Genomic DNA, 24,364 nt, shown 5'->3' with positions numbered 1-24,364 from the left:
ATGATGGTTACTTCACCATTAAAGTTGTATCATTCTTTTTTACAGTTTCTAATGGAATTAGTCATTGTTTTGTCCTAACCAAACCAAATAGAGGCCAAGTCTTATTTGGTGTATAAAAAAAAAAAAAAAAGGCCAAGTCAAGGTGAATTTATTCATTAAAAAACAAAAAATCAAGGTGAGTTTATTGCTAGGAATTAATTCATCTAAGTGAATTCGAAGGGTTTTTTTTAATTTATTTTTTTTCAATGGGATTTAATTATATAGAGCTGAGTAATCAAACGAATCTAGACCATATTAGCATATTTCCATTGGACACTCTTAACGTCGAGACCTACAACACGGCTTCGTGATTTTTGTAACAAAGACTTTAATTCATCAATCTTCGAACTGAGTACATGATAATCATTGACTACGCTTGCTTTAACCTTTGCACCATCTATTTCAATTTTCTTAGTTACAGCCTAATTTTGACTGGAGAGCTACAGGTAATTGGTTGTTTATCATGATGAAATCATTTAAACTACTGTGCCTCTTGTTTACATGGGGATGTTTATATGGAGGCTGAGTCTAGGTGAATTTGCTAGGAATTAAATTCATCAAGCCCAGGTGAATTTGATGGATTTAATTTACAAAGAATTGAGTGATCAAATGAATCCTGAGTCTGTGCTGTGTATCCAAGAGTTAAGTCCTTCTAGATATATACCGTTGTAAGTTTCTTTAAAAAACCTTCTCCCTTCTTCCTGTATATGTATGTGTTAAAAATTAGTATTCTCAAAAAAAAAAAAAAAAAAAAAAAAAAATCCAGACCATATATATTCACATTCCCTATTGGAAAATGGAGAGTTTTCATGAACTTAGGCAATGTATTTAATTTTTTTTTTTTAATACAACTTATATTATCCTGATACAAAAATATGGTTCTGAAGTTTACTTTTGGCAAGTGTAACACGTGCTTGGCTTTCTTCAACTGTTATAGGAATAGGCATAAATATCTTGATCCCAACATGTAACTGCATTTGGGAATGGTTTATTAGTTTTTGGTAACTTATCCAAGAGTTAAGTCCCTTTAGATATACACCGTTGTAAGTTTCTTTAAAAAACCTTCTTCATTCTTCCTGTTTATGTATATGTTAAAAATTAGTATTCTCAAAAAAAAAAAAAAAATTAGTATCCAAGAGTTAAGTCCCTTTAGATATACACCGTTGTAAGTTTCTTTAAAAAACCTTTTTCATTCTTCCTGTTTATGTATATGTTAAAAATTAGTATTCTCAAAAAAAAAAAAAAAAAAAAGAAAAAGAATCCAGACCAATATTCACATTCCCTATTGGAAAATGGAGAGTTTTCATGAACTTAGGCAATGTATTTAATTTTTTTTTTAATACAACTTTTATTATCCTGATTTCCTGATACAAAAATATGGTTCTGAAGTTTACTTTTGGCAAGTGTAACACGTGCTTGGCTTTCTTCAACTGTTATAGGAATAGGCATAAATATCTTGATCCCAACATGTAACTACATTTGGGAATAGTTTATTAGTTTTTGGTAACTTTTATATTAAGTAAGTGAGAAAAGTAATTGACTCTAAAAAAAAAAAAAAAGTGAGAAAAGTAAAATAAAAACTACATAATTTTTAAGGAAAATGAATGACAATATACTGTGTGCTAAACTAGGTTACAAAAGTCGAAAGTTCATGTTGTTAAGGAAAAATGATAATCAATGATGATTAGGTACTCATTTAAGATTTCAATTGAACTAGATTTATGTGGTTCCACAATTTTGGAGATATTCATAAGAGTGAGAGAGCTCACCTAAATTTTTTCCCCCCGGGACAACTAATTAATATACATGATTTACAACAAACCAAACACAACCAGAAGTTTCATTAAAGTAGTTCAAATACACAAATCACAAATCACAAATCACAAATCACATGTAGCATTAGCATATACATATATATAGCTCTAATGTGGACACTGTTACAACACAGAATCAAAGCAGTCAAACCCATAAACAAGATGGCCTTAAGAGGCTTAGAGCATATCCAGGAGCTTATTCCCAATAACATAAGAAGCATAGGCATTGTGCACTGCATACTTGACCTCTTCATCTGAGAACGCTACTGCATGCCAGTCAGGACGTGCACCAGTTGGTTCCTTTATGTCCATTCCAACTTCGCCTGCCAACTCCGATAATCCATACTTATCAGCTTTGCCTTTCTTCAGAATTTTAGCAGCCAAATAGCCTACTTCAACACCTGTCTTACAATCCACACGTTGCGTTTGTTTACTAAAATAATGGCGGCGTAGTTCTTCAACTTTCTCGCGCATTTCGGTACCCAGAAAACAAATAGTCTCATCAGACAGAAACTGCCTGAGGGCATCAGTTACCTCCATTGTGGTAGGTAATTGGATCATCAAGCAATCAGTCCCCACACAAAGAAGCAAAATCTTGCCTAAAGGTAAATAATCTTCAGCTTGCAAAATTTCATCATCACCAATGTCGTTAATTAGCGCAAACTTAATGTCGAGCCCAACAACACGCCTTTGTGAAGTTTGTAATGAAGATTTTAACTCATTTATCTTAGCATCAACCAAAGCAGGATTGTCGACTACGCTTACCTTGACGTTTGCACCGTGTATTTCAATGTCATACATACCCATTTTTGACAGGAATGATAGAGGAATGAGGTTGATCATGTTGGACATAATTGATAATTCAAACTAGTGTTGCCTGTGCATAAAAAGAAAACCCATAATAAGAAAGGGAAAAGTCAACAAATGCTCTAAGGCATTGTTTTAGAAACTATAAACTTTTTATAGGAAAAAAAGAAATATAAAACTAATTTTTTAACATTTTTTTTTTTTTTTTTTTTTTTTTTTACCAAAACTTTCTTAAAATAATTGATTAATAAATACTCAGGCTTAGCAGGTGCCGATAAGAATAACTTATCATAAAAATTGACATGGAAGTATAAAATCATTTTGGTGGCAACTATAATATCTATTTCAAGTCAACAGTAACAAATTTGATAAGCCAACCAATCACAGAACTAAAACCAAATTTGATCTTTCTTCATTTCAAGCACTAAAAACTACTTCAATTCTTTGGAAAGCTAGCTGTAGAGAGTGAAAGATTGAAATTTAGTGTTTACACAAGCTATTTTAAAACAATTTCGTACACATCAAATAAAAGTAAGTGCCCATACTATAAACAAAATTTTGTAGCACATATCAAACATATTACTGGAAAGCCTTCCATGAGAGAGGTTTGACTGACTACATAATGTATGCTTCAAATGAAACCTGATATGCAAAGTGAGCAACATACAGCTCTATTTTCAAACAATTCACAAGCTAAAATACTACACAAAATAGAGAGAGAGATCACAGAGACACTCACTTCTTGGGATAAAAATGGAGAGGAACCTCTTTATCTTTCTCGATCGCTCCTGCAAGAGCGTTGGGCTGGCTATAGAGTATAATTATAGGGAAAGCGTGAAAGAGAGAGAAAGAGGGAGATGTACAGAGTAAAGAGAACGTTAAAAGAAAAAGAAATTGAAGGTTGCATAGAGTGGGCTTTATCTTTGTCTTTGGGCCCATTAAAAAGAAAAGAAAAAAGAAAAAAAAGGGCAATCCCATTTAACTTTTGTACAAAATACTACACAAAATAGAGAGAGAGATCACAGAGACACTCACTTCTTGGGATAAAAATGGAGAGGAACCTCTTTATCTTTCTCGATCGCTCCTGCAGGAGCGTTGGGCTGGCTATAGAATATAATTATAGGGAAAGCGTGAAAGAGAGAGAAAGAGGGAGATGTACAGAGTAAAGAGAACGTTAAAAGAAAAAGAAATTGAAGGTTGCATAGAGTGGGCTTTATCTTTGTCTTTGGGCCCATTAAAAAGAAAAGAAAAAAGAATAAAAAGGACAATCCCATTTAACTTTTGTACAAAATTTATGTATAGTGAAGTTTATCTTGAAGGGTTGCTGGTTAGGTTTTTCTTTTAAGATTCAGTTATATGGTTATTTATTTTAAAAAAATAATTTTTATTTCATAAGAAAAACTTTATATAGCAGAATTTTAAAATAAAAATTTAAAAAACAATACATAAATATTTTACTTAAATCTCACTCTTAGCTTTTTAATTCAAAAAAAATAGGAAGGTTTAATATTTTATGAATTTTTTTTACCTCTGTTTTGTCTCCTCCACACGTGCCTATGCCTTAACTCTTAAGTCTTTGGCTGCCGCTTTATCAAATTGAAGACTATTCAATATTTACTTCAATTCCGTAGTCACACCAAGTGAGAGTCATCTATCAGTCATTTAACTTTTGTACAAAATTTACGTACAGTGAACTTTATCTTGAAATGCTTGAAATGCTGTTTGTTAGGTTTTTAAGATTAAGTTATATGATTATTTAAGATTCAGTTATATGATTATTTAACTAAAAAAAATATTTTTATTTCATAAGAAAAAATTTATATAGCAAAATTTTAAAATAAGAATTTAAAAAATAACACTTAGATACTTAGATACTGTACTTAAATCTCGCTCTTAACTTTTTAATTCAAAAAAATAGGAAGGTTTAATATTTTATAAATTTTTTTTACCTCTGTTTTTTCTCCTCCACATGTGCCTATGCCTTAACTCTTAAGTCTTTGTCTGCCTCTTTATCAAATTGAAGACTATTCAATATTTACTTCAATTCCGTAGTCACACCAAGTGAGAGTCATCTATCAGTCATTCACAAAGATGTCCGTATGCATGCAGCTCATTTTAGCTTTTTGTTGGAACTTTTTTTTTTTTTTTTTAATTTGGTTGAAAATGTGCTAAGTAAGTTTGTGTATTGAAAAATTTGAAGAAAAGTAAGAAAATGAAGGAAAAAGTTGAGTTTATAAACTGATGTCAAATATAAATGTACTAAAAAATTTAACTTTTAACAATTTAAAAAGTTGTTTTACCTATTTTAACACCCTATATTATTATTATTATTATTTTTATGAGAACATCTTATTTTATAATAGACTTAGTATCAAGTACTTTATTATTTTACAACTAATATTAAATATATTTTTTTATTCTTTCTTTTACCTCTCAGGTGTCTCACAGGATAATGAGTGAAATATTAATTATAATATTGTATAAAAAATACTTCTTTTTGTCATTTATAAATCGATACCAAGGGATTTTATTAAAAAATAATTATAAAACCTAAACTATATTATTAGTTAGGAAAGGTTTGAAACAAATTTCATTTATGAGAAAATCGAGTGTGAAACATTCGATTTCCAAGTGAGTATGGAAATCGAGTGTTAGACACTTGATTTCCAAGTGCGAATTCACTGGGCAAAATCGAGTGCAGAGAACTCGAATTGTTAGAAACCAAATATGTTTGAAACGTTACCTAACTAATAATATAGATTGGGTTTTATAGTTATTTTTTTAATAAAATCCTAATACCAAGTCCATTTATTTATTAATTTATTAGTTAAGAGCTTGCACTCATTGGAGAAAAATCTTACTCCAAGAATGTTTTCTAGGGAGATCATTAAAAAACTTAAATTATACAAAATTTAATAAAAATAAAACTTCATATATTAACCAAAAAAGCTTCTCAAAAAATAAAAAATATTGACCCAAAAAATAATAAAAAGCACACACACACATACATACAAATAAATAAAATCTTACAAAATTTTTTTTTTTCGAATTTTCTTATTTTGAAATATTTGCATGATAGTTTTATTATCAATGCTTCAAGTTACATTTTTTCAAAATTTTAGTTTGATAAAAAAATTTCTTGGGCTTTTTCTTTTGTTTGTAAGGAACTTATTTTTTTTTTGGTGGGAGAAACTGTTTGTTTGTAAGGACCTAATATATTGTTAAGGGGATCAAAGTTTATGGAAAAGTTTGGCTACATACTAATTTGTAGCCTAAGGCTACAACTCCCACTAAACAAATTAACATTGCTACATATTTTGAAAATTTAAATGTTGAATTGTATGTTCTTTTTGCTTTTAAAATATATTTCAAATTTCATGTCAATCGGATGTTATTTACTATTTAATTTATAAACTTATTTTTTATGTATAATTTTAGACTACAAAAATTCGAAATTTAAAAATTTGATTGATGACATAGCTATTGTTATTTGATTTTCTTGAAATTTAGCAAGTATAAAGAATATAAGAAAAAAAATGTAATAATCCAATAGTGGATTTGTCAAAATTCACATCCAATAAAAAAAATATTGAGTGGAGTTATAGCCTTAGTTTACAACCAAGTTTGTTACCAAATTTTGTCCAAAGCGTAATTATGTCAAGCCTAAAAAACTTAAATTATACAAAATTTAATAAAAATAAAACTTCATATATTAACCAAAAAAGCTTCTCAAAAAATAAAAAATATTGACCAAAAAAATAATAAAAAAGCACACACACACATACATACAAATAAATAAAATCTTACAAAATTTATTTTTTTCGAATTTTCTTATTTTGAAATATTTGCATAATAGTTTTATTATCAATGCTTCAAGTTACATTTTTTCAAAATTTTAGTTTGATAAAAAAATTTCTTGGGCTTTTTCTTTTGTTTGTAAGGAACTTTTTTTTTTTTTTTTGGTGGGAGAAACTGTTTGTTTGTAAGGACCTATTATATATTGTTAAGGGGGTCAAAGTTTATGGAAAAGTTTGGCTACATACTAATTTGTAGCCTAAGGCTACAACTCCCATTAAACAAATTAACATTGCTACATATTTTGAAAATTTAAATGTTGAATTGTATGTTCTTTTTGCTTTTAAAATATATGTCAAATTTCATGTCAATCGGATGTTATTTACTATTTAATTTATAAACTTATTTTTTATGTATAATTTTAGACTACAAAAATTCGAAATTTAAAAATTTGATTGATGACATAGCTATTGTTATTTGATTTTCTTGAAATTTAACAAGTATAAAGAATATAAGAAAAAAAATGTAATAATCCAATAGTGGATTTGTCAAAATTCACATCCAATAAAAAAAATATTGAGTGGAGTTATAGCCTTAGTTTACAACCAAGTTTGTTACCAAATTTTGTCCAACGCGTAATTATGTCAAGCCTAAAAAAATTTAGGGTGATCCCAAATATTTTTTAAGGATAAAAAAACCAAAAAAATTAAAATTTATATATTATAATTATTTTGTTTTCCAAGTCAGGGTGGTCATGACCTCCTTAGACTCAAACATGGAGCCACTAGTGCTATGATTGAGCACTCCTGCCCTAAAGTAGGAATTAACCATCCCATGTCCAAAAGATTCTATACTTTACCCATGGCTAGCCTAACAATTCTACTTAAAATGAAAATTTCCAATTAATAATCATGGTAACCTATCACTAGGAAAGTAACCTATACTTATGATTTGTTGGTTATGTTATATAAACTCTTAACGTTGAGACCTACAACATGGCTTCGTGAATTTTGTAACAAAGACTTTGATTCATCAATCTTCCAATTGACCACATGATAACCATTGATTACACTTGCTTTATCCTTTGCACCATCTATTTCAATTTTATAGTTACTCATTTTTTACTGTAAAACTGTAGGTACCCAATTTTTTATAATGTTGAAATAATTGAGACTACTGTGCCTCTTGTTTACATGGGGATGTTTATATATATAGAGGCTGAACCTAGGTGGATTTTCTAGGAATTAAATGCATCAAGTCTAGGTGAATTTGATGGAGTTTAATTTACAGAGAGTTGAGTGATCAAATGAATCAAGACCAAATTAACATTCCCTATTGGAAAATGGAGAGACTTTATTAACTTTGGCAATGTATTAATTTTTTTTTTTTACTAATATAATTTATATTATCTTGATACTGTTACAAAAATATGGTTCTAAAGTTTACATTTGATTATTCTAAAAAAAAAAAAAAAAATTTCTCTTGGCTCGTGCAACACCAAAAATGGGGTGCTGACTTAAGTTCCCAAAATGGAAACGTAATCTTCCTAGATTGTCTATTTTATTGTGGTTGATTCTTTTGCCTTTTTTGTTTAGTTTTAATTATTGTTTTTGGAATTTAATTTTGTTGCCATGTGATACACACCAATCTGATGGTAAAATATATTATGAGATAGTTATAAAGATCTTTCAACATATGCGTATCTCATATGTATAAGACGTACACATAAGGGATATAGATCAGCCCGTTATAATTTGAGATCTATTATGATAAATTTAAATAAAATATTTTATATTTAAATATCATTTAAATAAATTTATCTAATACTAAGTAAATTAATATTATTTTGATGAATTAAAAACATAAATTAATGAATTAAAACTAACTGAGTTTAATTTTATATATATAGTGGGAGGGGTAAGATCCTAGCATAGAATAGAGCTTGTGGACTCAGTCTGAGGAGATGGAAGGGTCCACCCGCATATGAGTCCCAGCCCAACACAAAGATGAGAATCCAAGGAGAAAGGACGAGGAGGCCAACCCCTTGAGGAGCTCGAAGAGCGAGCATTTCTCAAGAAGCGTTGAGCAGGCCACTTGCACTTGAAGACAAAAATATTGAAGAAGAAGGTAGAGGTGTACAAGCTGAGAAAAGAGGAAATGTCCAGATAAAGTACCCATCACCTCCGCATTCAATGCACTTCACCAATTTAGCTGGCTGCATTAATGGTGGAATATATGATCCCTGAACAATACTCTCACAGCTTGCAGCACTTTCTACTACCTCCAACAGAACCTTGATGGGACAAGTATTTAAAGAAGAATCAATAGTTGTACAAATGGAGGCTAAGATGCAATTCAACTGGATATATAAAGAGAGGAAACCCCTCTAGAGAAGGGGACGAAAAACTGAAAAGAAATACATATATTGTACATCACTATCCTGTAATTGGGACTTGATCAATTTATGAACATTTGCTCCTCGGCCTAACCCGAGGAAGTGTTAATCCAAAATTTCGTTCCATTTTTAAGATCACTTAACTCTTCCTAACTTAAAAGCCAAACCATGCTTGTATGCTAAAGTTCACCTTGAAAGCCCATTTTCTAACAAATTAATTGTATTGGGCTGTCTAACCTAAATCCACTATTCTTAGTGGGCTTAGCCTGTTGGAGCCGCCTACATATATAAAGAGGTCTACTTTATCTTGGATAAATTATGGTTAAGTAAAATTATAATCGAATTTTCAATTTTTATTTTAGAGTTTAGAGAGAGAGAGATTATTTGGTGTGTGGTCATATAAGAGATTATTGGTGATTAATGTTGACAACTTCCAAAGTAGGATATTGGTGAACAAAAATTGAAGTTTCCAGCTATTAAGGAAAATATTCATTATTGATGATTAAATACATTTACATGCTTTGCGTGTGCACACACGCGCTAAACTGTTTAGGGTTTTTGTTGATCTTATATTTTGAAAAACTTTTTGGAGACGGAAAAAATAGTGTACAAACTCCTTTTTTATTTTATAAACCAATTGTTATCATATAATTTTGGGCTTTTTTATAACGAGGATGAAGCTTTTTTTATAAAGGGCGTGCAGCCTTTTTTATGGGAATCTTAGGCCTAATCCTAGCGCTGACACTAACAGGATCCACACATGTTATGAGAAGATGGCTCCTAAGACTGTCTAATTTGATTCCCTTTTGATTTAATGACTTTTGAATCTATGTTGTTTACCAAAAAAAAAAGACTTTTGAATCTTTGTATGGTGTATGGTATGCAAAGCAGCAAAATATACACCATCCATGCGCAGACAAATATCAGCAATTTTTACGAAAATCATGGTATAGATTGTATTTAATTGCTAAATATGGTAGGTAAAAGTATGACTTGGAGGGTGAGTGACTGTAATGAACTGATGCTATTATACTTGATGGAAGTTCTGTAAGAATATGGTATACTGATTCTATCCCAACCCAAGTAAAACTCATGTTCAATTGAGAATTCATAGAAGTTTCTGTTATCAGTGATTGCTTAAACTTGGTTTTAATTAAGAAAATATTTTATTAGCTTGGACTCCTTAAAACTTCATGATTATTTTTGTTCATACCACAAATTGAAATATTGTTTAATGAAACACTAAGCATAATTTATCATGTTCATGGTCTATTGTTATTTTCTTAACTCACATGAAAGATAATGAGTCTTGTAATTTAGTGATATTTTTCATTCTTAATTTAGTGAAATTTAATTTGTAAGTGGCATGCATTTAGGGAAAAAAAAAAATAGAATGGTCATATCAAAAACCTGGATATCATTATGATTATTTTCATTGTGACTTTTTCATATTTCATTATTTTCTAAATTTTTTATTTTAATGAATTCTTGGAGCTTTCACATAAATTTTATCTCATATTTTAATGTTACAAGTAACAAATATATCATATTCAAATAGTTCTCTAGCTATTCTCTCTCTACCTGCCCTCCCCCCCCCCCCCCACTCCCCCGTAATTTATCATATTCAAATTGATATTTTTTAATACACTTCTAACTAAAAACTATTTGCAAATAAAAGAAACATTATCTACAAAATAAAATTAAAATGGGGCAAAAATAATATCAAGTTTAAAGCGGTTAACAATATAATCTAATTTCTCTTATGTACTATTAGTCCATTACAATTTCATTATAATCAGCTATTAGTCTCAACTTGCTCAAATGAAGACAGATTCAATGCTTAACTCAATGAATTAATACTAACAAAATTAAAATTAATTTTGCACAGGGAATCAAATATATGGTTCATGTATAAAATATAACAAAAAGAGATAAAAAAAAATGAATTTAATTAACCTTGAGTAAAGTGATACATGGTGAAGGCAAGTTGAAATATAAAATATAATTTCCAAAATTGATTTTGGTATAGAGTAAGAGAGAAATGTTTGGCGCACGTCCATATGAGAGATTAGGAGCCAGACATTGACAATTTACTATGTGCTAAACTAGCTTACAAAAGTTGAAATTTCAAGTTGTCAAAATGATAATCAATGATGATTCGATAAACTCATTAAAAATTTCAATTGAGTTGAATTTCTATTCTTCCACAATTTTGGAGAAATCCCAAGACAAATAACCATCAACTCAGAAATTTTGAGACGTTTCTCTATGAGAAGATTGAAGCAGAATAAATTATTATATATGATTTAGGACAAACCAAACACAACCAGAAATTTCATTAAAGTAGTTCGAATTACACAAATCACATGCAACATTAGCATATATAGCATATATAACAACACAGAATTAAAGCAGTCAAACCCATAGACAAGATGGCCTTTAGAGGCTTAGAGCATATCAAAGAGCTTATTCCCAATAACATAAGAAGTATAGGCATTGTGCACTGCATACTTGACCTCTTCATTTGAGAACACCTTAGCATTCCAGTCAGGACATTCACCAATTGGTTCCTTTATATCCATTCCAACTTCACCTGCCAACTCCGCTAATCCATGATTTTCAACATTCGGTTTCTTCAGAATTTTAGCAGCCAAAAAGCCTACTTCAACACCTGTCTTAAAATTTACAGGTCGACAGGTGAAAGCTCCTATAGAGCCTGCAACCAGTGACAAATAACTTAAGCTGCCCAGCTCTGAAACTATTTTGCTCATTCCGGTACCCAGAAAACAAATAGTCTCATCAGACAGAAAATGCCCAAGGGTCTCAGATATCCTCTCCGGGTCGGGTATTTGGATCATCAAGCAATGACTCCCAACACAAAGAACCAAAAACTTGCATATATCTTTTAAATTCCCAAAAGTTTCGACAAACTTAACGTCGAGTCCAACAACTAGCCTTTCTGAAGTTTGTAACGAAGATCTTAACTCATCCATCTTAGCACCAACCAAAGCAGGATTTTCGACTATGCTTACCTTAACGTTTGCACCGTGTATTTCAATGTCATAAATGCCCATTTTTGACAGGAATGATAGTGGTATGAGGTTCATCATGTTGAACTAATTCAAACCAGTGTTGCCTGTGCATAAAAAGAAACTCATGTAATAAATGAAAAATCTAACAAATGCGCTAAGCATTAGCATTGGGGGGTTTACACCCCCAGTTGCTATTTTGCCCACCAACCAGCCAAAACACAGCTCCATCCGGGTATACATTTCTAAAAAAATTTACAACCCATGAACAGTCAGTTCTTAAATATAGAACTTACTTTAGCAATGGATGTAAAACCGAAAATAATATTTTATTCTCCCTCTCTCTCTCTCTCCATATAAATTAAAAAAAAATTACATGCTCTCTCCTCATTCTCTATCTCATCTCTCTCTTTCTTGCCAACTGTTCACTCTCGCTCCCTTTCTATGACCTTGCTCTCTCTTTCTCCCTCTCTCCTCTCTCTCTCTCAGACCTTGCTCTCACCCTCAGAAGGGTGTAGATCAGCGGTGGCTGAGCGTGAGGTGGGTCCGTGGGCTGAGCAAGGTTTGTGGGTTTTTGTAGATCGGTAAAGATCGGTTTTGTGGGTTTTTGTAGATTGGTGTAGATTGTTTGAGCGTGGTTAGGTCAATTTTGTGGGTTATTGTGTATTGGAGGTGGTGGTGGTGGTGGTGGCTGGGTTTGGCAGCGGTGGTGGATTTGGCAGCAGTGGTTTTTGACTTGTCTCTCTGTCTTGTTTGGGTCTCCCTCTCTATGATTTTGGTGGTCGGTGATGGTGGTGGTGGTTGTGGCCTGTGGGGATGGTGGCTGCTGTGGTTGATTTTTTTTATGGGGTTTGATTTTGGGACGGGTATTGATTGTGGTGGTGGTGGCAAATTTTTTTTTTTTTTTTTTTTTTTGGGGGGTAATTTTGGTGGTGAAGAGTTGGTGTTTGTGGCTGATTTTTGGTGGAAGGTGGATGTGTGGCTTTACCGGAGAGAGACAGGAAAGGGGAAGAGAGGAAAGAGATGAGTGAATTGTTTATATTGTTTAATGTTATATTTTATATTATTTTAATGAATTATATATAAAAATAAAAACCGGTATAGTGGGTGAATTGTAAAATTAAATAGGAAACTAAATAAAGTAAGTTTTAAGTTTGGAAAACAGAATAAGAATGCTCTAAGGACTAAGGCAATGTTTTAGAAACTATGTTCCTATGTATAACATTATATATTTTTTTACCCACGTATTACACATATTTTTAATTACATGTTTTTAGAGCATTTCCAGCAGATTCTCCAAATTTTTGTACTATTTGGAGAATAAACAATAACTTTTACATTTAACTACCCACTTTTTCAAATCTATTTTCCAACAGATTCTCTATCACATTCTTTATCTCATTTAAATATTATTTCTTCATTCATTATTTATTTTTTTTTAATCATCATTTATTCTTTTTTTAACAACTATATTTTTCAATGAGAAGTGTTATGTTCACAATATTTTACGTAATATTTTCACAACAAAATTTATATGGAAAGTTGTTACTAGTTTTAATTTGAACTCACCACTGAAATTATTTTTTTACTCACCAATATTAACTAATAACAATCTATTACTTAAAATTTATTGTGAAAATATTATAGTGATATTTCTTAATTGCTATTTCTTATTTTGAATATTATATTTCCTTTCTTAATTACATCCATACGTTTCTTTTCTTTTTTTTTTTTTTTTTTTTTTCTTTTGGCTTTTTCTCCACCACACACGTATCCCACTTATCTCTATCTACCCCTTCTTTTTCTTTTTCTAGTTCATGCCGAATCTCACTATCTCCAGCTCTCTCTCACTCTTTCTCAAGCTCTCTCTTTTTTTACTTTGTCTATTTCTACTTATTCTAGAACACTCTCTAGCATGATCTTTTGACTTCTATTTCTGCTTCTATTTTCTTTCCTCTTCAGCCACTTCACACACACACACACACAGCCGACATGGCCTTCGTCTATCCTTTTTTTTTTTTTTTTTTTTTTCCTGATTCACTTTGTTGTTACGATGGAGCTTAGATAGGCTTTCATGCTCTTGATCTGTTGTTTTTGTTTTGATTTTAGGTTTGTAGTTCTAATTAAATTTGTATTTTTCGTTGTTCTTGATCTGTTATTGTGTTTGTGTTTTGATTGTGATACCGTTTGAGAGAGAGAGAGAGAGAGACAGATGAACAAAGAAGAGAGGAGGAAAGAGAAAGAATATTTTTTTTATTCAGCTGGGTATTTTTTTAAGATAAAATAATGGTTTGGAGTTGCTACAGTGTTCTCTAAATTAAGAGAATTACTGTAGCAATTTCAAAAAAAAATTTGGAGAATCTGTGACTTTAGAAAAGCTGCTGGAGTGTGAACAGTAATATTTGGTGTTCCAAAAATAGAGATACAAACTCTGTTATACAAAATCTGTTGGAGATGCTATTAGTTTTTAAATTGCTTTTACCAAATACCCCTATATTTTTAAAAACTTTTATGAAAAAAAAAAAAAACTAATTTTTTAACAATTTTTTACATTTTCATATCAAATTTTTTTTTTTTTTTTTTAAATGACCAATTAACAAATTCTCTTATTCAGGCTCAATAAGAATAACAATTCAATGGGGCAAATCATTTCAATGGGGCACATGAAGTGTAAATCGTTTTGGTGGCAACTATAATATCTTTTTCATGTCAACAGTAGCAAATCTGTAGCAGATCAAATAAAATTACGTGCCCATGATATAAATAAAATTTTGTAGCAGATATCAAACATGTTACTGGAAAGAGTAACGAACCCTTCCATGAGAGATGTTTAACTGACTACATATGCATGCTTCAAGTGAAACCTGATATTCAAACAATTCACAAGCTAAAATACTACACAAAATAGAGAGAGAGATCACAGAGACACTCACTTCTTTGGATAAGAATGGAGATCTGTCTATCTTTCTCGATCGCTCCTGCAAAAGCGTTTGGCTATGGAGTATAGTTATAGGGAAAGCAAGAGAGCTAGAGATGTACAGAGTGTAGAGTACAGACTAAAGAAGCACAAAGTGGCCTTATCTTTGGGCCTATTTAAAAAGAAGAGAAACAAGGAATGGTCCCATTTAACTTTTTAATTAAAAAAAGAAGAAGGTTTAGGCCCGTTTCTTACCCCTTCTTAAATACATCTTTTCAATTTTTAAACAATATTGTATATATTTTTATATATTTTTTTACTCACATGTATTTTTAGACATTTTCAAATACATATTTTTAATTTTCAAGTACATATACCAAACACCCATAATCTTTTAACTTTTTTTACCTCTATTTTCTCCTCTATATATTCACGTCTTAGTTCTCAAACAACAATTTCCAGTTCTTAAGGGGTTGTTTGGTTTATGTTTTTAAACAACTATTTTCAGTTTTTAAACAACATTTCATGCATTTCAATGCACTTTTTCACCTACATGTATTTCCATAAATATTTTCAAACAACAATTTTCAGTTTTTAAACACGTGTACCAAACGGGCCTTAAACAACATTACACATTTTTCTACACACTTTTTCACTTATATTTTCACACATTTTTTCAAATAACAATTTTCAATTTTTAAGTGCATGTATCAAACACCACCTATCTTTCCCATCTTTCCCATGCCTTAACTCTTAAGTCTTTCTCTGCTGCTTTATCAGATTGAAGACAATTCAATATTTACTTGAAGTCCGTAGTCACACCAAGTGAGAGTCATCTGTCAATCATCCCCAAGAATGTGTGTTTGGAAAAGTTTATTTAAATTTTTTTAATGTCAAAAATATGTCAAAGTCTAATTATATCTTGAAAATTGTTGAAAAAAAATTAAAAAATACAAAATTTTTTTTTAAAAAGATTATACATAAAAGTTAAAAGTTGAATTTATAAACAAATATCAAAAGTAAATGTGCTAAAAAGCTAAAAATTGAGTTTAAAATATTACTTTATCTATTTTTATACCCTACGTTATTATTATTTTTGTTATAAGAATACCCGCTTTATGATATATCTAGTATTAAATACTCTATTATTTTACAATTTCATGTAAATATTTTTTTTCTCTTTTACCGCTGGAGTCTCTAAATAGGATAATGAGTAAAATATTAATTATAATATAGTATAAAAAATAATTTTTTTTTTCATTTATAAATTGATATCAATTCAATGTATTTATTAATTTATTAGTTAAGAGCTTGCACTCATTGGAGAAAAATCATGCTTCACGAATATTTTCTAGGATAGTCATTAAAAAACTTAAATTATAAAAAAATTTAATAAAAATAGAAAACTTCATATATTGACCAAAAGAATAAATAAATAAATAAAGAAGAAGAAAAGAACACACACACATATATACAAATACATAAAGTCTTACAATTTCCTTTTCAAATTTTCTTATTTTGAAATATTTGCATAATAGTTTCATTATCAATGTTTCAAGTTACATATTTTTCAAAATTTTAGTGCGATAAAAATTTTCTTGGGCTTTTTCTTCTATTTGTAATGACCTTTTTTTTTTTAGAAACTTTTTGTCTGTAAAGACCTAATATATTGTTAGGGAGAACAAAGTTTAAGAAGGAGTTTTGCTATATACTAAGTTGTTGCCTAAGGCTACAACTCTAACTAAACAAATTAACTTTGCTACATATTTTGAAAACGACAAAATTTAGCAACAAAATTGGTTGTAGCCTAAGGAGACAACCTTACTTAATATCATTAACATTTTTATATATTTTAAAAATCTAACTATTAAATTGCATATTCTTTACGCTCTTAATACACATGTCAAATTTTGTGTCAATTGGGTATGATTTTATACATAATTTTGAACTACAAAAACTTACAATTTAAACAATTTATTAATGACATAGTTATTGATCTTTAATTTTCTAGAAATTTTGCAAGCATAGAGGATATCGGAAGAAAATGTAATCCAATAGTAGATTTGTCAAAATTTACCTCCAATAAAAAGATATTAAATAAAGTTATAGATTTAGGCTACAACCAATTTTGAGCTAAACTTTGTCATTTTCAAAATGTAAATTTTGAAATGCATGTTCTTTATGTTCCTTAATATACATGTCAAATTTCATGTCAATCAGATGTTATTTAATATTTGATCCATAAACTTATTATTTATGTATAATTTAGACTACAAAAACTCAAAATTTAAAAATTTGATTGATGATATAACTATTGATATTTAATTTTCTTGAAATTTTGCAAGTATGAAAGATATAAAAAGAAAATGTAATCCAGTGATGAATTTGTCAAAATTCACATAAAAAAAAAATTGAGTGGAGTTGTAGTCTTAGTTTACAGCCAAGTTTATTGTTAAATTTTGTCCAAAGTGTAATTATGTTGAGCCTAAAAAAATTTCGGGTGATCCCAAATATTTTTTAAGGATAAAAACACAAAAATTTTTTATATAATAATTATTTTTTTCCAAATTAGGGTGGTCATGACCACCCTAGACTCAACGTGGATCCGCTAGTGCTATGGATTGAGCACTCCTGTCCTAAAGTAGGAATTAACCATCCCATGTCCAAACAGAGTCTATACTTTACCTCTGTCTAGCTAAACAATTCGACTTAAAATGAAAATTTTCAATTATTAATCATGGTAACATATCACTAGGAAAGTGGCACTAAGAGCACTGATTGGTGCCTCAAGATCATGGATATGAAATGCTAGCCTATCCATTCATCCATATTGAGCGGTACATGTAACATGCACACTATATGCCACAGTGTCGCGAACAATAATTCCCTAAACTTTTCTCGATTTATGTGACATAAATTATTGTATATTAAATCTATCTCTTTTATATATATATATATGTTGGGTGCATGTGACACCCTTGGATTCCATCACACATATTTGTCAAGCTCATTTATGAGCTTGTTTCAAAAGCCTTCAAAGCTTGCTTGCTCATTTATTGAGAGATGACCAAGACTCGTGAGAATTCTAACTTCTCTTAATGAGAAGTGATCCAAAGCGTGTTGGACACGGCTGAAGAAAAAGAAAACAAAGAAAGTAAGGCCATTCGGCCTTGTGTGAAAAGCTGAAAAACAGGGAGCCATATTCGGCCATTGTGTGTGAGTTTCGGAGAAAGCAAAAACACAGAGATATTCAGCCATTTGTGGTGCAGTCCGTGTGAAGAGATAGAGAGAAACACAACGAGAGTGTGAGAAAGTGAAAAAAAAAATGAGACATTTTTCTTTGCTCAAGTTACACATAAGGAAGATAAATTAGTGGAGTTCTCATGGAGTTTTTGAGTGCTACAACCATGGAGAGTTGGAATATTCAAAGGAAGATTTTGCTACTGGCTTTATGGTGAGATTGTATTTACTCATTGAGATTTATTTATTGTATATCCAATTTATTGTGAACTCAAGTTTAGTATAAAATTGATATTTGTAATCTCTATTTTATAGTGGATATTTTTCGAAGTTGCCCTGTGGTTTTTCCCTCTACACTGGAGGGTTTTCCACGTAAGATTTGATGTTCTTGTGTAGTTGTATTTATGTGGTGCTTGCTGAATTTTTTTTGTTTCTATAATATTGCTATTGTTTGGTAATTATATATTTTAATTCACACATAGACAAAGAGGGGATTAGAATTTTTCCCCCAACAAAATATATATATATATATATATATAGTGTTTACCATCCAGCAACAATAAAGTGCGAAAGCAACAATAGTGGGTTTTTAGTTTTTTGTGTGCTAAAATGCATTTTAGCTATTTTAGCATCTTTGACGTGAATCTTCTAAAAAAATAATAAAAGAAAGGAAAAGAAAACATTGAAGAGACAGTGAGAGAGACATTGAGAAAATGCAATAGTGCAATGCGGAAGAAACATGCAGAGTTGGAAATTTGAAAAAGTAGAGAACAAAAAAATAAAAAGAAGAGGAGAGAGGGATTAGATCCTGATAATGGGGGACAAATTTGATATCAAGGTAAGAAAAATACAAAGGAAAGTGTTTGTCTAATTTTGGCCTGTATGCATCTACCGGCCGAAATTTGATATATTTTTCGGTACAGCCTAAATGAGTCCGATATAGCCAGTATATGAATCGGTACGAAACATTAGTATTATGTACTAGTTGTACCAGCTGGTATGGTACGAAATTGTCATCCTTGGTCTCTATATATGGTTTTGCAATGAAGACTTCAACTCATTTAATTACCTTAGCAACAACCACAACAAAATTATTGAATAAACTTAACTTTAAATTTGCACCATGTATTGCAAATACACATACACCGATATACATCTTTTTAAAAGATAGTGCCGTAGTTTGTGGAAGTTGGACATCTTCAAACCAATGCTTCTTGTACTTGCAAGAGTTATAGTAAGAAAAGCACTTGCATAGTTGCATGGGGATTTTTATATTGAGGCAAAGGCAAGGTATTGATTGTGATTATTCTTCTTAATCTCCAAAGATCATGATTTTAATATATACACCAAAACTTTTGATATCTAGTTATACAAGTGTGGTACTAAAGTTTAGTTTTCTCTTGTGTAACACGTGCATTTCATCAAGTTTTAATGGCATAACTTGATGACAATCATATAAACAGCTGCATAGGCAATAGCAGTGGCATACTCCATTTTTGTTTTGATAAATCAATAAATTTTTTTTTTTTGGTTAATGGGGAATACTGCATTAACTAGCCATAAAAGGCGAAGTGTTGGCTACAAGCCTTAAGGAGTACATTCCAAGAGCATCAGAATTTAAAATAATACAAAGATCTTCTGAAATAGGAGTGTCCAAAACAACACAATTCCCATCAAGGGTGCAGCCACCTTTAGCAAGAAAATCCGCACATCTATTCGCTTCCCGAAAGACATGGTTGACCCTGACTTGCTGGAATTGGCGAAGGAGGTATCTGCAATCATTAAGCAGAGAAGAAAAAGAGTTATTGCAAGGTCTGGAAGAGTGAAGCAAGTTGACCACAATTTGAGCATCCAACTCCACAAGAAGCTTAGAGATGCCAAGTTGGGAAGCAAGCAGCAACCCATCCTTCAACGCCCAAAATTTTGCTATGATACTAGAAGCAAAACCGATATGCCTCATGTACCCTTTAACCCATTTCCCTTGATAATCACGAATTAGACCTCCCCCACCCGCCTTGCCCGGGTTTCCAAGTGCAGCCCCATCAGAATTTAGCTTAAACCAGCCAATAGGTGGATTGAACCAGCGCACTTGAATAGCAGTATTATGCTTGGACTTTTGAGTTTTGCTTACACAGTAAAAATATTCTCTCACAGCCTGGATACAAGACAAATAAAGCTTTGGGTTGGCTGGACAGTTCTCAAAAACAACCCTATTTCTATGTTTCCATAACCACCAAGCCGCAAAAGGAAAGATGAAGCACCAAGGAAGACCTTTAGCTTGAATGTTTCTGCTGCACAAGCAGTTAATTCTAAGCCAAACCAGCAAATCAAGACTAAGAAAATCAGTAAGAACTTGAGGCACTCCAATGGATAACCAAAATTTCCTCGCAAATGGGCAGTCTCTAAGTGTATGTATGATCGACTCCTTTTGCACATTGCATAAGGGGCAGAGAGCAGAGCAATCAATTCCCCTATGTTTAATCACTTGCCTAGTAGGTATGCTAGCATGGTTGCACAACCACAGAAAATGCCTTATTTTTGGCAAAGTATCCACACCCCAAACCCAGTAGCCAGAAAAGGATAGAGGTTTAGGTTGATCTGAAATAGTTAAACGGTAGGCTGAGTCCATACTGAATTCTCCATCAGCTGAAAATTTCCACATTAAAGTATCCTCCCTCTCACCAAATGATTGAATAGGAATGGCTTGAATTCTATCAATGACCACCTTAGGAAGAGCAAAAGAAATTTTTCCAAAGTTCCAATGCCCACTTTGATGAATATCCGAAATAGTAAAAGACTCCTCATGTTGGGGAAGAGGGCCCTCAATTAATTCTCTCATAGTATTACCCTTCACCCAATTACTTTCCCAAAAACTCAGCTTCGACTTGTTTCCCACATTCCAGCAAATACCTTGCTTAAATATAGGAAACCCCACTTTGATTGCAGCCCAATTAGAAGAGCAAGGAAGCTTCTCCGAATTCAAAGAATCCCGGCGATGCTGGGAGCAATATTTACTTAATAAGACTTTTGCCCACAAGGAATCTTGGTTGTGATAGAGCCTCCAATTGAGCTTGGCTAGTAAGGCAATGTTTTTGGCCCTTGTTGCCTGGATGCCGAGCCCCCCCTCATCCTTGGGCCTAATTATTTTGCTCCATCCAACAAGGTGGAGCTTTCTCTTCTCTGTAGATGAACCCCACAAGAAATCTCTATTGACTTTATCAAGTTTTTCACAAACATGACTCGGCAAAGCAGCCCCCTGCATAACATAACTTGGGATTGCAGCCATGACAAATTTGACAAGAACCGTTCTTCCAGCGAAGGATAGGAATTTAGATTTCCACCCCGAAAGCTTAGAGATAACCCTTTCCACAACAAAATTGTATCTATTCCGGGCTGCACCTTTGTGATTTAGGGGGAAGCCTAAGTATTTTCCAATATTTGAGGTTTCAGCAATATCAAGAACACCACAGATATCCTCTCTAATGTTTGGGGAGACATTAGGCGAGAAATAAATGCAGGATTTTTCGGCACTAACCAGCTGCCTAGATTCCTTGCAAAAGATATTCAACACCTTCTTAATGGATTCAGCACCTTCCTTATCAGCTTTGGCAAATAGCATAAGGTTGTCTGCAAAGAAAAGGTGTGAAACACCCACATTTTGCCTAGAAGCTTTCTGTGGTGTCCAATTTTTCAACCTACAACTTTCATTGATGAGAAATCCAAGATACTCCATGCAAAGGATGAATAGATATGGAGAAAGGGGATCACCTTGACGTATCCCTCTAGTGGGCTTGAAGGTGCTTGATTTACCTCCATTAATGAGAATAGAGATGGTCGTGGTTGACACACAACTCATAATCAACTTAATCAACTCATGAGGAAAACAAAAGGCTTGGAGGATTTTTCGGATGAATGACCACTCAAGACGGTCATAAGCCTTCACAAGATCCACCTTAATGGCCATGAAGCCCACTCTACCCTTCTTTTTATCTAAAGAGTGAATAAGTTCTTGTGCAACAACAACATTGTCCAAACCCCTTCTTCCCGGAACAAAGGCAGTCTGATTTGGCGAAATAAGTTTATCCAAAAAGGGTCTAATGCGGCCAACAATGATTTTTGTGACCACCTTATAGATGGTGTTGCATAGACTAATCGGTCTAAAATTACCCAAACTTTCCGGGCTGGTGCACTTAGGGATAAGTGAAATCAAGGTTTCATTAAGAAAATCAGGAATCACCCTTGAATCAAAAATATTTGAAACTTTCATACATACAGAATTTTTAACATCATTCCAAAAATATTGGAAAAACCCCGCATGTAATCCGTCTAGTCCAGGAGCTTTAAATGGCTTTAAGGCCCAAAGGCCATGTCTAATTTCATCCTCCAAAACAGGGCCAGCCAATATGGATCTCTCTTCCTCAGAAAGGAAGCTGCAACTGGAAAATAGGGCCACTGGATCAGCGGGGGAGAATAAAAGCTCCGTTTGGAAAATCTCTTTAAAGCCCGAAAGGATGTACTCTTTAACTTCCTCTTCATTAGTAATCCATTCCCCAACATAATTTTTTAACATTCTAATCTTGTTCCTATGCCTCCTGACCAGCGTGGAGACATGAAAAAATGAAGTGTTGGAATCACCATACACAGCCCAATTAAGACGAGATTTTAAGGCCCAGAATTCCTCCTCTTGTTGCATTATTGAGTTATACTCATCGATGAGACTCTTTTCTAGCTGAATCAAGAAATGACTAGGGCCATTGGAAAGGGCTTTTTGGGCCCCATTTATCCTGGCTAAAACCCTTTTCTTCCGGGCAAAGATATTCCCAAAAACCGATCTGTTCCATTGTTTAGCATTAACCGCAAAACTCTTAATAGCTGTATGAAGGTCAAGCCCAAGCTCCCAAGTTTTCCTAACCACATTTGGGAAATCTGGATGGTGCATCCACATGGTGTGAAACCTAAAAGGTTTATCAGTTGCCGTGGGAGGAGGCCTAGATAACTCTAGTAGAACAGGGCAGTGATCGGAAAATACCCTAGGCAAATGGGTCACTGAGGCTTCGGGATATAGAGTTCTCCAAGCAGGGTTCGCAAAGCATCTATCAATGCGCTCTAAAATAAGATCAGAAATTTGCCGACGATTAGACCAAGTGAACTTTGGTCCAGAAAAACCAAGGTCCAGGAAGTTACAATCATCCAGACAGGATTTAAATTCTAATGCTCTATTAAGATTGATTTGCCTACCCCCCAGTTTATCATTTCTGCACAGAATTTCATTAAAGTCACAAAGAAGTAACCAGGGAAGATTATGTAAGAGAGCAACTTGGGACAAATTAGCCCATAAAATTTTTCTTTCAGCAAGGCGAGGACTTGCATAAACAGAAGAAATAAGCCAAGTAAAGTCAGAATTGCATACCTTAATAGTAGCATGGATCTCTTGTTCTGTGGTAGCCAGGACAAACACTTCTACCTCCTCTTTTTTCCAGAGTAGCCAAAGTCCTCCCACATATCCAATGGTTTCAGTGACAAAGAATCCATCGAAAGGAAGACCCTCAATAATCTTGGTAGCCCTATCGCCGCCCACTCTTGTTTTAGTGATAATCATTATGGTCGAAAAGTGGTTGACTGCCATTTCAAAAACCCTTCTCGTGAAGTCCCCGTTCAGGGCACCCCTACAATTCCACAAAAGGATATTCATTTTGGAGCAGTTAATATTCGGCACTTCCATAGAATTGGTCCCCATCATTGCTGATGCAATCATGCTCCATCCCAGTCTCCTTAGGAGATCCTTGGACGCTGCCCAATCCGGCTTCCACACCACCAAATAGTTCAATATCCCCTGAATTTCTTCTTTGCAACATACTAGAAGATCACATCTCTTGACTGGGTTGAGAATCTGGAACAACTTCAACGTAGGCATATTCCCCAGATGCATTGAGACCGATCCCCTAAAATCTATCACTTTCCTCTCTTGGACAAGCCAGCCCGATTCGTCCAAGTGGGGCACTACTAATGGCCGCCTTAGCATGTTCAACTCCTGCACTTCCTTTTCTGAGATCAACAGCGTGTCGGTTAGGAACTTCCACCATTGATTTGGGGTTCTGTCCCAAGCAGGATGATCCAGGGGAAGACTCCTTGTTCTTACACTAGTCGAGGTGATTGGGAAGATGTGCCTCCAAGCTGCCGCTAGGTCCTCTTCGAACCAACCCATTGATTCTGTTGGGGCTGCACGGATTTGAGCAATAAGCTCCTCTGGGATGGCTATCATCTTGTTCCTGTACCAGATTGCCCACCCCACCGTGGGAAGTGGAAGGAAGGTTGGGTAGGGAAAATC

At 32.8% G+C, this 24,364-nt stretch overlaps 3 protein-coding genes across 7 annotated transcripts in view; all 3 read right to left on the bottom strand.

The window, feature by feature from the left end:
• Nucleotides 1–1,849: 1,849 nt before the first annotated feature.
• The window catches only part of LOC126716770 (uncharacterized), a 54,669-nt gene continuing 32,154 nt past the window's right edge, over nt 1,850–24,364 (bottom strand). The window contains exons 1-2 of one of the 3 annotated variants that reach the window (XM_050417748.1): nt 3,696–3,840; nt 1,850–2,730 (exon numbers count right to left, since the gene is read on the bottom strand). In XM_050417748.1, coding sequence (XP_050273705.1) covers nt 2,031–2,705 — 675 coding nt within the window. In that variant the 5' untranslated portion in view covers nt 2,706–2,730; nt 3,696–3,840 and the 3' untranslated portion in view covers nt 1,850–2,030. Of the gene's footprint in view, nt 2,731–3,399; nt 3,552–3,695; nt 3,841–24,364 lie in introns of those variants that run through there. The other 2 variants (XM_050417747.1, XM_050417749.1) reach the window with 2 other exon arrangements.
• The window catches only part of LOC126716771 (uncharacterized), a 74,182-nt gene continuing 60,973 nt past the window's right edge, over nt 11,156–24,364 (bottom strand). For 2 of the 3 annotated variants that reach the window (XM_050417752.1, XM_050417753.1), the window contains exon 2: nt 11,156–11,986. In XM_050417752.1, the coding sequence (XP_050273709.1) occupies nt 11,298–11,960 (663 nt within the window). In that variant the 5' untranslated portion in view covers nt 11,961–11,986 and the 3' untranslated portion in view covers nt 11,156–11,297. Of the gene's footprint in view, nt 11,987–14,812; nt 14,981–24,364 lie in introns of those variants that run through there. The other variant, XM_050417751.1, reaches the window with a different exon arrangement.
• Nucleotides 19,586–24,058, bottom strand: LOC126719118 (uncharacterized). The gene has a single exon (XM_050421706.1). The coding sequence runs from the start codon at nt 24,056–24,058 to the stop codon at nt 19,586–19,588; it is 4,473 nt and encodes a 1,490-aa protein (XP_050277663.1).

This window comes from Quercus robur, chromosome 3 (genome assembly GCF_932294415.1).
Source record: "Quercus robur chromosome 3, dhQueRobu3.1, whole genome shotgun sequence".
NCBI classification, from domain to species: domain Eukaryota; kingdom Viridiplantae; phylum Streptophyta; class Magnoliopsida; order Fagales; family Fagaceae; genus Quercus; species Quercus robur.
This window is presented reverse-complemented; position numbering and strand designations above follow the sequence as displayed.